This window comes from Alternaria postmessia (assembly GCF_024291825.1).
Source record: "Alternaria postmessia strain BMP 2775 chromosome Unknown scaffold_16, whole genome shotgun sequence".
Classification (NCBI taxonomy): domain Eukaryota; kingdom Fungi; phylum Ascomycota; class Dothideomycetes; order Pleosporales; family Pleosporaceae; genus Alternaria; species Alternaria postmessia.
The window spans coordinates 106,568-120,227 of record NW_026260089.1 but is presented as its reverse complement, the minus strand read 5'-3'; the positions used below and the strand labels follow the sequence as shown (position 1 = coordinate 120,227).

The window sequence follows — 13,660 nt, the reverse complement described above, 5'->3', positions numbered from 1 at the left end:
GCTGCTGGTCCAGTAGAGCAGAATCGCAACGAAGTCCGGTTAAGTGAAAGAGAAGTACGCTGCAGCGGCGTTGAGCTTGATAAGAGTCGAGCTGCGGGAGCGAAGGAGAGCTGCCCCGCTGCGACTAGCTCTCGGAGAGCGTGGGGTAACCGGTGCGGCATGACAGGACAACAAGAAAAAAAAGATGGTGCAAAAGAGGTAAAACGCCAATGACAATGCTGCGGGCAGTTTCGGTTCTAGGAGAGAGGGGACGCGAAACGGATAATGCTCGAATTATTTTGCTTCTCCTGCGCGCCGATTGGGCGCTCTGACGTCAAAGGATTGGCTAAAGGATCAAGGACCCTGGTTGCAGATCAGCGGACGATGGGTCTAGCGGAGACATCTGAGTAAAACATCGAGACTGCAGCCTCATTAATATCTCACCAAAGCCCAAGAATTGTCTGTTGCATTGAGCCTTTTAGGTGCTAAACGGCGGCTGTCGGTCGGACACACAACACAATGCTTCTTGACGACGCCAAGAGGTCCATCATATCGCGCCATGCCGACCATCTATTGAGCACAAGGCCTTGGCCAAAGACGATCTGCCCCTCCGAGATTGCCCGCGCGTTATCAACAGAGGAGCTGCGTACACTAGATGCGTCAGTGTGGAGGGACACCATGGGTCATATACGACAGATAATGTGGGAGAGGAGAGAGGCAGGACAAGTCGAAGTGATGCAGAAGGGCCAAGTGGTGGACGTGGAGAGCTTGGAGGATATCAGAGGACCGATAAGAGTGAGAAACGTAAGAGGATAATACAACATCAGCAAATGCTCTAACTGCTGTTGCGGATTACAACATGTATAGTAATTTCGATGCAATACAGGAAACGATTAGTCGTTCTAACTGGCCCGATATGCTAACCTTGAGAGAACCGCGTCCCCAACAGACTCCAATAAACTCCGATATACTCCAATATATGCATGCATCCAAACCTTCGTGACATTTCAAATTTCAAGTCTCGGGATGCTTGGCGCCGCTAGCATCAAGACCCTGCCACTTCTCCTCATCCCATCCCATACTGGGATCTGTCGCATTACCCGCTTTGCCTTCCTCGGTAAGATTCTTGATGTCGCTCCAGTACTCGAGCTTCTTGCACTCGTTATCAGCTGCCTCGATGGCCTTGAGTAGGTTATTGATCCTGCGTTCTTCGGCTTCCCCTTCCGGCTTCGAGTCTTTCTTGTGTTGTTCACGGTGGTCTTTGGCGGCTTCGAAGCGGTCCATAAGTGTGGAGAGGAGTTGGCGACGGGAATTCTGGAAGATAAGCATCGACATGATGGACGGTATCTGGGCATGTTAGTTATGTTGGAGGCATAGGGATGCCATATGCATACCTGTCCTGCAAGGTAGTGCAGTTCCTCGCCCCCATCGTCGATGAATTTGTGTATGTAGATTATCTTCTCTCGGTCGATAGCAGCTTTCTTCAATTTCCTCATGAGTGTGGCAATATCCCTGATTTCCTCGTCCAGACTTGTCTGGGCACTGTCTAGCAAGCCGCTGTTGGTACCAAAGGTCGTCGACCTGACCAATGTAGTGCCGATGCTGAAGGTTTCGCCAAACATGCGCTCCTTTGCGTTCTCCTTGGTCTTGGGTGGTAGCCTCTGCTTCACCCGTCTCCGTAGCCAGCGTCGCCGCCGAACGAAGCTGTGGAACCAAGGGTGGTTGCCGTGCCAGGCTGAGCCTTTGAACAGCAGACTGTACTGCCAACCCTCTTCATCGACATCCAGACTCATGTCGACATACCAGCTGTTCCAGTCCCATACCCAACTTGGATCTGGAACTTGTGCATTTGTGATATTGACGGCGGATGGCCTGAACTTGGCATCCTGCCAGGGCGCAGGGTCGATTCGTAGGTTCCACAGCGCCTTGTTCGAGAATAGCGGTATGCCGAATATGAACCAACCGCGCTGGTTCTCATAAAGGATATCGATGTGCGAGTCTGATGAGGTCGATGGCTGTTCAGGTTGTGCAGCCGTAGTAGGCGTGTTGTCGCCGTTGGACGTGTGGTCGACGAGGCTTATCGTTTGGTCCGCCATGCTGCAGAGCGTGGCGTAAGAATCAAGGAAAGTAAGAGGCGAACGCCGTTGCTATCGTAGATACATGAGGTCGTGGTTAGGCAGGCGCGGCACGCTGCACAGGTAGTCGGCAGTCGCTGGAGGGTGGCTGTTAAGGGGCGCGCACAGAAGACTACACACTTGGACGACGCGACCGCAATGCGACAAACTATACAAATAAGATTAATGCTACAATGAGATTACAATTAGTGTGTAGAAGCAAGAACAACGAGTGTGTGTAATGTGGATCCGGCCTGTCATTCATCGTAGAGTCAGCTAGTTTGGCGATCTGGTTCGCACGGCAGCGAAAAGCCCGTGCTTCAGCTGTCTACCATTACGTCACACATGCGCTTGTTAGAAAGACGCCTTCCAAGGTTCCCCTCCCTCGCACAACTCTGCTTTCTTCATCTTCAATTCGCATTTTACATAGCTTGATCATTCTTCAAGTCTAACCAACCAACACCACAAACCCCCCATCCCATCAACAATGTCTCGTCGTTTTGCTACATACGGTGGTGTCGCTGCTCTTGGTGGTGTGACCTACTACCTCTACAATGCTGGAGGTGACCCGAAGCTTGCCGAGAAGAAGGCTGAGCGTAAGTTCTGCAGAGGTCAATTGCCTGGTTTATCAACTAACAGCTGCAGACGATGCTGCGACTGCCGCACGCAAGCTAAGAGGCGACTACCCTGGCCAGGACAAGGAAGCAAAGAAGGCTGGCGAGGAGGGCTACGAGGCAGTCCGCGCCAGCGCACAGCAATACGTATGTTCAATGCGATTCCATCCATGTTACTTGTGGCAGTATACTGACCATGGCTAGGCCGACCAAGCCAAGGCGGAAGCAAAGAAGGCTGAGCAAAAGTTCGATGCCTACAGCGCCGATGCGAAGAAGCAGTATGAAGAGGCAAAGGCCCGCGCCGAGCGTGAGCTACACGCAGCAGGCAAGCAGGTCAACGCTGCTGCCAACAAGTTCGATGCCGTTGTCGAGGACAAGGCCGCGAAGACGTCGTCATGGTTCGGCGGACTGTTTGGTGGAAAGTAAGCTCGAAGTGTACAGGACCAGTAATGTAATGATAATGTAACAAGATGAGCCGAAGCTTGTTGTCGAAAGTCTTGCATGGCATTGGAGTATATAGGCGCAGGGCTTTTTGTCTCAATAAGATATGATACTCACGTTCGCTCTCTTGCAAGTCACGTCTCTGTCGTTAGCGTGCAAAGCTTGGACGGCATCATGACAAGGCGCAAAGTCGTCGTTTGTGGGTGGACGAATTTCACAGAGAGATGTCGAAATGACGAAAGCGTAATGAGTGGTGGAGACATGCCGGATGCGCGGGGCAACGACACGCTCAAGTTTCAATTAAGTGGGGCGAAAACGCGACGCGAACGCGCAGAAGCGTAAAGCGCGTCGGACGTGCCTTCCCTTCCCTGTTTTGCACCCCCCTCGGCTCATAAACACTCCTTTGAACCTCATCCTCACACCCACACGACACATCACTTATCGACATTGTTCCAGATATCTCATCTTTGTATCAATCAGAAATATCGTCAACAACAATGTCGCCTATTGCTCCCGGTCAGCTCCCGGCCGAGCTCGTCAACCTTCTCGCACTACACTCATCATTCCTAACGGCGCTGTCGCTGCATTATGCCCACAATGGCACTTCGACGCCTGCCGATCTTCGAGACCTGATTGCATCGACCACTTTGGTCTGGCGGCAACGCAAGGTCACGTACGATGACATTCGACTCCTCATTGGTATTCTCGACCACGGTCCCTCCGGCAACAACAACCCTTACTACCTATCCGACTATGGCCGCGGCAAAATCTGCATTGAAATCAAGGACAGCAGTCCTATGATGAATGGCATGACACATATGAATGAACAAGGGCTGCAAGAAATGTTCAAGGAAGGATTAGACACGTTGTGGTCGCAATGGTGCACGTCGCAGATGATGATGGCCCGGCCAATTGCGGTGCCCAAGCGCGGACGCGGACGCCCGAAGAAGGCCGACATCAAGCAAGCATGCATGGACACATTCCTCGATGACACCTCCGTGTCCAAGTTCCTCAGCCAGCTTCCTCTCGCCCAAGTCACCACATGCGAATCGCTCACCGCGCTTGCACCAGCACAAGAGAAGGGACGCAAGAGGTTGCGGGAGTTCAAGGAGAGCGTACAGCAAGGTCGTGCGCTGAAGAAGACAAGGTCCACCATCGGAAAGGAGAACGACCTCTCCTTGGGACAGAACCAGCAAGCCCAACCCGCCCAGCCCAAGATTACTGAATTTGCTGCCGTTCGCAAAACCAACCTCCTTGACCGTATTCTCGCCAAGCAGGAGGCTGCAAAGGCTGGCCCCGCAGCACCAACACCCGCTGAGCTTCAGAGAAAAGCAGCTCTCCAGCGCACTCCAGAAGTCATTGGTGTACTTTCTCTACTCTGCGCGAACAGACCCGGATCGCGCGTTTCGTTCTCGACAACCACCCTTTTGCAGGCGATACAGGGCTCTATTCGATCTCCAATCTCAAAGGAAGAGGCGATGAAGTGCGTGGAAGTTTTAGCAAGCGAAGTTGCCCCAGGATACGTCTCGGTCGTCAGTATGGGCAGTATCTCGAGTGTCGTCATCAACCAGATGATGAGACCTACGGATATCAAGAGCAGGCTTATTGCGCTGGGCGCTTGAAGACCTATTTTTTCTGTTCAGATTATTACCCTTTAACCTTTTTGTTGTAAGTTGATGACCTCATTCGGAGTCACTTGGCCAGCGTTTGTTTATTACATCATCTTAGCGAGCGTAGTTTCGTTCTTGCGCTGTACAGTATCTTAGCCCTATAGCATATTCTAATTGCAGAACATACACTTACAATTCCGTTCCTTCATTCTCCTCATTCCGATACGATTCTATCCCGGCGCCAGATACCCAACAACGTCTTGCTATGCGTGGCTTGCCGCGTCTTCTGACAATTGACAGCTGTTACACGTCAGATCTTCACACCTCGCTTCACTCATTAGCACATGTCCGCGTAGTCAACGCGGCTGTCACATATCATCACACAATGGTCTTCATAGCATCGACCTTGCAATGGATGCCTTTTGCCGATGCAGTACACGAAATCACCAACGTCCCAATAACTTGCTGTACTGTGTCAGTGAATAAGCACAAAGGCCACCATAGAATCGAAGACGACCTGGTTTTTGAAACAATGACAGCCAAGCACGAACGACCTGTGACAGGAAACGTTCAGACAAGACCACTTCAGCGAAATGACAGGACTCTAGCATTGACGGAAGGCAGACATTCCATTGTTCTGGAAGAAACTGCCGCGTCGATGAACAACGCGTTCGTCCACGTTTCCGAACATGAATGTTTCCTGCCTGAGGCTGTGGGGGGTCTACATATACCATGCGCGTTCCCGGTAAGCATTTGACAGCTTCACAAGAATTGATCATTATTCAAGAGTGACGAGGAGTATAATACATCAAATCGTTGATCACTCTGGCAGGTCCTACTCTACTACCATACATCAACTTTGCAACCCACATATTAATCGCTTTACCAACCTCGGCGTCATAATCACTATTGCCAACCAGCCATCATGAAGCCCGCAACCGTCCTCTTGGCCATTTCAACCATCCTCTTCTCCACCACAGGCGCACAAGTGCACCCACACATTCACAAACGTTGCGCTGCCAACAGCACTGTCTCAGCCTCCGCTTCAGCAGCCCTACTACTAACAACACTCTCCACATCCTTCATGCTCGCTCCAACACCATCAGCTTTACCAACCACCCTCGCAACCTCGATCGGCTCGGCATCCCTACCCGCTTCATCCGCTTCAGCTTCAGCATCGGCTCCTTCACCAGCAACCCCATCTACCTCCGCAGATGTAGGGACAGGAAAACAAGTTACTATTAACCCGGGTGATACGCTTGAGATCATTGCTGCGGCGAATGGAGTGGGCATCTGCGATATCGCCAAGGCGAATGCAATTCAGGATCCAAATCTGATACTTGCGGGTGAAATGTTGACGATTCCTGTGCTGGTAGGAGAGAAGGATGATAGGAGTTGTTTACCATAGGTGGTGGTGGAGAGCGGAATGAGAACAAGGAGGAAAACAGGTCATAAGGTGATGGGATGATGAAGCGTTGGTGTGTATATGTTCGAGGCTTACAAACGTTCTACAAAGATGCCAACGTACTCACTGATGTTTGGCTTTCATGTGATACTGGTGTTCAAAGGGATTGATAATGAGATTGGTTGTGTAGGTGTGTTCTAACACTTTTCGATTTTTTCTTCTCAGTGGTAACAGAGCAGTGACATTATGTATAGGCTGCAAAGATGCCCTTTGGACAACATATATAGTACTTCGATTTGGTGAAGGAAGAGTTGTTTCTAGATCAGGTTTAATAAAGCCAGACTTTTCGTTGCTTAGGTTTGTGATATGGCGCCGGGGTTTTGGAGACGGACAATCTTATGCAGATTTCGAAGGACTAATTGTCGAAGTAATACTTCCACTTAAAGCGATTGGCTCGACAGATACTGTGCGCTGTATAGTTAGTTATTGGCACATCTCTGTGGACATAGGATCCAAGGCTATGATCTCGGCGGGGACACAAAAAGCATCACGTAATACAACAACCCTGGGCTGTAGGATAACTGAGAAGCCGTTGACTGTGAAAATAATGTACATTCGGGAATGTCATTAGGCGGGACATGCGGCCGTGGTAAGCAGGGCACTGCCAAAAACATTCATCCATCATCCACCACCAAGACGACCACCCCACACACATGTACACGGCGACAACAAAAAGGAAAGCTTCTCAAGCCCGACGTGGGGGTCGAACCCACAACCTTGAGATGTACTGAGTAATCGTGTCTGTTAGACCGTGAAAGACTAAGAGTCTCACGCTCTACCGATTGAGCTAGCCGGGCTGGTTTTAAGCCTGTTGATGGAAAGACGACAGATAGATAAATCTATAGACTGAAGATATGCATCTCTCACGCAGTGTAATGCTGCGTTCAAGAATAATCTTTCTGGTCGTGCGGGGCTAATGTTGGTGGCCGCATATGGCCGTGGGGTCTGAACATTTATCCGATAACCTCAACTTCAAAAATCTGCAACTCCACACATCATGGTTGGAATTTAATGCTCGGCAGTTTGAACGAATGCGCTTGACCTGCCCTTCCTTATTGCCCCTATACATCGTGTATCACATCGCTTACATCAGTGTTCCCTGACCATATCCCTTGCTGCTGCTGGGGGAACTTCGGGCCCAAGACGCCCGCGGACCCTATACTTTTAGCGACCCGACCAGCACGATCAATGATGCCGTCCCCAAAATATCACGTCAGCAGGGTCACCACTCGATCGCGAAAACATTGATGGGGGACGGGACGATTGGTACAGGTGATGCAAGAATTTGGACTACATCACCTCCCTTACGTTGCGGTTTTTGGGACACTGATCGATTCAAAGTCACTCTGCGTTGCAGCAATCATCATGTACACCGCGTAGCCAAAGGAACTCACCTGGGCACCCTTGATCGGACGATCGGACGATTTGTATTTGAGTATACGACGGCTGAAATGGGGTCTATCCACTTCGGCGGCGTTGCGGGGTTCGCAAACTTGTCGTTAAAGACACAGCCTGGATCAAGTGTGCGGCGTTGAAAGAAGTATACGAGGCCTAGATGCGCCAAACGAGGTGGCCACGTACCCTGCTTGCGCCTCGTACTGGAATCTTTGAGGCCATCGTATAGCGCTGGCGCAGCAGAACCCGTTAACCCGCGTACCTGGCAGCATTGGTAGCATAGGGTCCGGCATGCCGCTGCGACGCCGACACAACATCGGTCCCAATCCTTCTGAACCACGTTTACGTAGATGTGACTGATGCTTGTTTCCGCGTCTAGACCACTTCGCTGGAAATCGGGAGCTGAAGAGGAAAAACAACTTTTTAAACTCCGTGACAAAGACCCTAGGACAGTTCCTGCGTCAAAGAACTGGAATATCGCGGAGAAAACGCCACGTTGAAGGAAAAGCAATGTTTATCTTCCTTGGACCCTAGTTAACGATGGCGATTGAGATGTCTGCATGATGTCGCTGAGATGAACTGAGAATGGGACAACCACAAGGAACTCACGACAGTCACACGTAGGACTCTTGGGTTATATGACAGTTCCCAATGAGCTACAGGGATGAGTCGTCCGTCCCATGACAGCCGTCACATCCGAGCGAACAGGATTAGTCCCACATGTCAATCTACAGTTCAACTCACTACTCCAAAGTAGAGTTCGTGTAGTTCCACATCGAGTGTTTCAGAGCATCGTGGACCTGGTACCTGCATAGCCTCATGTTCAGAGATGAGGCGCCCCTTGGACTTTGCACCATTTAGGTGCGTACCACAGTAAGCACCGAGACAGTTTTCACAAAGTATGGGACCTCCGGTATGACGAACGTTTCCAACACTATAGATGCCGTAGAAGCCCCTATAGTTGGCATCGGATCTACATAAGATCTACGGGCTCGGTCTAAGCTCCGGTGTCCTAAGACGAATGTTAGCTTCAATCCGCATACACGAACGCGGACGAGCGCTGGGTGTCGCACCAAGTAGACTTGATAAAAATCCATCTTCACTTTGCCATCTGCTTCCTTGACTAGGTGCGCCCTTGCAGCCCAGTCTTTGCTAGACTCACCCCCTGCCTTGAAGCCGTACTTGACCGTTCCATATAGCATTACCTCGTCTGCGTTCGGACCGAACGGAAATATCTGGAGTGGCTTGTGCGCCCTGCTAGAAATCTTTTCCCACATGGCTTTGCGCAGGGACAGAATCTCTGCAGCCAAGAATCAGCCTCGCAGAAGGTATAAGGGGATTGAAACGTCAAGGCGCGGATTGAATCTCAGGGCTGGATGGAAAAAGCAACTGAGACAAACCTTCTCGGCCCGCTACCCTCTTGGAGGCCATGACGAGCGTCGCATCCTTAGTGAAGTAATCGACGTATTTCTCATGCGCTTCAGCCGTATCGGACGTAGCGTAGAAATCCTCGAAGAATTTCTTGTATGCAGGGTCAAACTCAACAGCCGGCGGGTATTGAGACGCGTAGGAAGTCATTTCGTGTTCGATTAGTGATGTGTGGGATCATGGATTGAGGGTGTCTATTGTTGCGGCTCGTCAAACGTCCAGCGAAGGCTTGCTTTCTAAATCTCGTATTGCTTGCCTGACGTAACGAATGACAAGCGCCCCCCGGCGGCGGGCCGGGCGGGAACGGCGTTCTGCAATTTCCAACTTCAACATCCAGTTGTTCTCCACATACACTCATTCGTGCGACTCACGTCAGTTTACCAGCTTCAAAGTTCATGATAGAAATCTTGTGTAACTGACTTCATCGTCGCCTTGGCAAGGGGTACTGTCATCATAACAGCGTCAGCCTCGAACATCTTCAGGCTGTGGTACCCGAGCGGCACTGACATCTTACACTATAGTAGCGCCAACCGTTCAAAAGAGACGCCGACTTCCAGCGCGAAGTCCCGCGCAGTTGCGTAATAGTAAAGCACCCTTGGGATCGTTCCGCAAGGTTACCATGTCTTCTCGCCTACTTTGCCCTCGGTCACGGTCGCGGCCTCAACAACACCCGGAGTACCTGCGCAAGCGCAGCGAAGCTTTCACCGAGGCATGGATGTGTTGTCATCACGGTTAATACCGTGGACCCAAAGAAGTCCAACTCACCGAAAATGAGATGAAAAATCTCTTCGGACGCTGCTTCCGGACAGATTCAGGATGCATGTGTCCGATTTAGAATCTTAGGTTTGAACTTCGATCGCAACTACCGTAGATCACAACGCCTATGATGACTTTGCGCGGGACAGCGGTATCGAGATTACAACTGTTTCTTGATGCGAGCTATGATGACTCGATATACACAGAGGTCGGAACCCTGTCCATTTCGTAGTTCTCAGCCACAGCCTCAGGCTACGTCTCGAACTACTCCGGAGATACTTGTCAAGCCCAAGACCCGTTTAGTGACCGTTCCTAGTAGTGGTACCCACTGAAATAGCTCAGGCTCTGGCATCACACGGACTGTGGATCTGTCGGCGATGCTGGCAGAGGTCCAATCTGTCAGTTGCTCTGTGCCCGTGCAAGTACGTGAAGAGACTTGCAAGGGTAACGCTATGAAACTAGCTAATAGATTTCAGACTTCACGTTTGGCAACGCATATACGAATCCGAATTTCTTGCCTCCAGATGCCTAAGGGGCTATGGGCTCTGGACAACTCTTCAGCTCATATCGCCAAACGCCGTAGTGATGCAACACAACCAAAGATCTACCACCTCAGACTCTGGACGCCGTCCTCCGAACAGGGTAAAAACGCAAATCATTCCTGGAGCTAAATCTCGACGGGAACTAGTATCTAAAGCTCCGTTGCGATTCAGTGGCGTGGGAAGTTTCTAGATCTAGCCTTCGCCCTAGACGTCACTGTAGACCACGTCTGTGGCGCAATACTCAACATGCTTCCTACACGTGCATGTCGCACTCCATGATGATCGACGCCCGGGGGTGTACCCACAGACTACTAGGTGGATCCGATAATGGCACATAGGAGATTTCATAGTCGGATCGCTCGATGTGGCTGTCCGACTATCCGGCTAGAGAGAAGTCCTACCAGGTCTGGAGACTGGCTCCCGAGTATTAATGGGGTACACCCTGTCCAGTATTTTACAGACATAACTACCCCAGGAGTCTCCCTCATTCGGGTTAACAACCGCCCATCATGACTTCTCCATCTGGTCTTCCTTCCGGCACTCACGAGACACACTACATGGCAGACCATCGTCGACGTTCCAGTGAGATCATCCCCACTCAGGATGTTACCGTTCCAGCACATCTGCTTCGGGCCACGGGTACTCTTGGATCAAAACGCGACAACACGCATACTACACACACAGGAGCCTGGGAACCACAAGCGGAGAACCCTTTCCTCGACTCTGAACGAATCGGAAGCATCCGTCGTCGTCCCACACAAGACTCTGGCGGCCCACAAAGGAACGGTACTCAGCGCTCTACCAACCTTGAACGCACAGAAACGCATGGCGAACGAAGGAGGAGTAACCGGTTCTCCTGGTTCAGCAACAGTGGTGCAAAGAGAAACTCGCAACAGAGCGGGGCACTACCATCACCAACTGAGGAGAACCTGAGACCCTTCCGGACCCTTTCCTACATCCCTGGGTCAACCGATGTTCTAGCTCTGAGCCCTCGAGGAAGTCGTGCACCATCACCAAGCTCACTCAATAGAGTTCCTACCGCGTCTACAAAGTCAAAGTGGTCCAATGACGACCCCTTCGCGACGAAACCCAACTCAGTCAGAAGCAGCAGAGACAACCCTTTTGCGACTGAAAACAACTCGGTCCGAAACTCTACAGATTCCTTGCCTCAGGAGCCTGAAGCCGCACATCACGCGGGTCGTCCCCGGAAGAACACTCTACAGTCTGTTGTCGATGGCATGGTACCCAACGCTCTCAAGCGGAGCATGACCAATGCATCCTACTTCAAAAGGAGTGAGATGTTTGACACCTACGAGAAGGCGAAGAAGAAGGGAGCAGAGATCCAACGAAAGAAGTGGGTGCAAATCACCTTTGAGTACGCCATCTATGCTTTCCTGATACTCTTCGTCTACTTCGTCTTGATCGGAGTTCCTCTATGGAACGGTGCTGTGTGGTGGCTTTACTGGGTTGTATCCACCAAGTTCGTTATCGCTGGTGGTTTCGGTATCGTGCTTGGAATCGCACTATTGTAAGTTTGTCAGAGCACCCTCGCCATCTTTTCAGTGACTAACATACCTTAGTTATGCGTTCGCTCCTTTACTCATCCTTTTCGAGAAGGATCCACCTCCCGCCGACTTCTCTACAGAGACCAAGTTCCATTCCAACGTTGACGATACCTGCCTCATGATTCCGTGCTATAAGTCTGCTGGACTCATTGCCAACACACTCGAAGCTGCCCTGAAGATCTTCCCTCCATCGAACATATTCGTCATCGCCAACGGAAACAGCCCGACGCCACTCGACAACACGGAAGAGGTCTGCCGTCCTTACGGCGTGAATCATATCTGGTCGCCAATCGGATCGAAGATCGTTGCTCAATTTGTTGGTTGTTATGCTGCGAAGAATTTCAAGAACGTTTTGCTCATTGACGATGACTGTGCGCTGCCTGACAACTTCCCTGTTGTCACTGAGCGCTTGAATGGCAAGGTCATGTGCATTGGCTACACCATCAAATCCGTCGGGCCAAACTCTACAAAGGGCAACCTCTGCCAACAAGCTCAGGATCTCGAGTACAAGCTCAGTGGTATTCAGCGTGAGTTTGCCGGTAAGGTCGGCTCCGCTACCTTCCCACACGGAGCCATTTCCCTCTGGGACCGTGAGCTACTTGTCAAGACCTTCCACGAACACCCCGGCTTCAGTGTGTCCGAAGACTGGTTCTTTGGTCATGTAGCCCGCAAGCTTGGATGTCGCATCAAGATGTGCTCGCAAGTCTTTGTTGAAACCGAAACACCTACCGCTGTTTTCATCTCTGGCGGTGGCTCCCGTGGTGGTTTCGGTGAGATGACCATTTTCTCGCAACGTTTCAAGCGCTGGAACTTCTTCTTCGTCAACGGCATGTGGTACAACATGGCATACATTCTCGGTAGCTGGAAGCTCGGTTGGTGGGAAATTGGTGCAAAGATCTTCGTCTTCCAAGAGGTAAGCAATCCGCAGTCTATTTCGCTCATCCAACATACTAACAACACACTAGGTCTACGAAACTCTGCTCTACCTTCTCACACCTTTCATCCTACCTATATCGTTCTACGTCCGTCCCTCGTTCTGCGGTTACCTTCTCGCCGCCACAATCGTTATGTACCTCATCAACGTCATCATCTTCAACGAAGTGCACCTCCGCCGCAAGAACGAGCGTGTTGGCTGGCAGCTCATGTACATCTACTACCTACCGTACAAGATCGTCTTGACCTTTATCAATGTCGCAAGCTGCTACTGGTCGCTGTACAAGTACGCCAAATACTTCGCCAAGCGTCACCCCAAGGTTATTGAAGACGACAAGGCTGTCGAGGTCGTCATTCGCCTTGAGGAAGAGAAGGCTGACCCGGAGTGCGGTCTTGGTCGACGAATGACTGTGCGCACTATTGGCACACGGTCCCGCGCCAGCATGGACGAGGGTGACGAGGGTAGGCCCTTGTCCCCTGATGCCATCGATGTTGGAGGTGCTTCTTATGCGATCGTTACCGAACCTGAGGATGTCCACTCTCCTGGTCTTCACCACGCCCCCACTCACCATGTCAGCCAGACAAGGCCAAGTAGCCCTCTGCTGCAGAGTGAGGGTATTGCTGCAAGGGATTACTTTGATGTAGCACAGGATGCGAACATCGATGTGGAGAAGCAGAACAAGAGAACCAGCCGTTTGAGTGGCTGGAGTCAAAAGTCACAACGCAAGAACGTTTTCTAAATTTCTTTTCCTTTTCTTTGGGTTTACATTGGAGTTCCGGTTTACTGGGCGGCATTCTGTTATATACCTCTCGCGCAT

The 13,660-nt window shown here is 51.0% G+C and overlaps 6 protein-coding genes and 1 non-coding gene across 7 annotated transcripts; 4 read left to right on the top strand and 3 right to left on the bottom strand.

The window, feature by feature from the left end:
• Positions 1-993: 993 nt before the first annotated feature.
• J4E82_003632 (uncharacterized protein) lies at positions 994-2,075 on the bottom strand (the record flags this gene model as incomplete). The annotated part of the gene is made up of 2 exons (XM_051729916.1): positions 994-1,326; positions 1,374-2,075. 2 exons carry the CDS (start codon positions 2,073-2,075, stop codon positions 994-996), a joined length of 1,035 nt encoding a protein of 344 aa, XP_051590240.1.
• Positions 2,076-2,580: 505 nt separating this feature from the next.
• J4E82_003631 (uncharacterized protein) lies at positions 2,581-3,133 on the top strand (the record flags this gene model as incomplete). The annotated part of the gene is made up of 3 exons (XM_051729915.1): positions 2,581-2,689; positions 2,739-2,854; positions 2,912-3,133. The coding sequence occupies 3 exons, from the start codon at positions 2,581-2,583 to the stop codon at positions 3,131-3,133; spliced, it is 447 nt and encodes a 148-aa protein (XP_051590239.1).
• A 512-nt stretch (positions 3,134-3,645) lies between these two features.
• J4E82_003630 (uncharacterized protein) lies at positions 3,646-4,770 on the top strand (the record flags this gene model as incomplete). Its single annotated transcript, XM_051729914.1, has 1 exon — positions 3,646-4,770. The coding sequence occupies one exon, from the start codon at positions 3,646-3,648 to the stop codon at positions 4,768-4,770; it is 1,125 nt and encodes a 374-aa protein (XP_051590238.1).
• Positions 4,771-5,683: 913 nt separating this feature from the next.
• On the top strand, positions 5,684-6,166 carry J4E82_003629 (uncharacterized protein; the record flags this gene model as incomplete). Its single annotated transcript, XM_051729913.1, has 1 exon — positions 5,684-6,166. The coding sequence occupies one exon, from the start codon at positions 5,684-5,686 to the stop codon at positions 6,164-6,166; it is 483 nt and encodes a 160-aa protein (XP_051590237.1).
• Positions 6,167-6,911: 745 nt separating this feature from the next.
• J4E82_003628 lies at positions 6,912-7,020 on the bottom strand. The gene has a single exon. It is a non-coding gene; the product is annotated as a tRNA-Lys (tRNA).
• Positions 7,021-8,615: 1,595 nt separating this feature from the next.
• J4E82_003627 (uncharacterized protein) lies at positions 8,616-9,196 on the bottom strand (the record flags this gene model as incomplete). The annotated part of the gene is made up of 3 exons (XM_051729912.1): positions 8,616-8,630; positions 8,674-8,918; positions 9,019-9,196. 3 exons carry the CDS (start codon positions 9,194-9,196, stop codon positions 8,616-8,618), a joined length of 438 nt encoding a protein of 145 aa, XP_051590236.1.
• Positions 9,197-10,853: 1,657 nt separating this feature from the next.
• Positions 10,854-13,582, top strand: J4E82_003626 (uncharacterized protein; the record flags this gene model as incomplete). Its single annotated transcript, XM_051729911.1, has 3 exons — positions 10,854-11,872; positions 11,925-12,822; positions 12,875-13,582. The coding sequence occupies 3 exons, from the start codon at positions 10,854-10,856 to the stop codon at positions 13,580-13,582; spliced, it is 2,625 nt and encodes an 874-aa protein (XP_051590235.1).
• Positions 13,583-13,660: the final 78 nt, after the last annotated feature.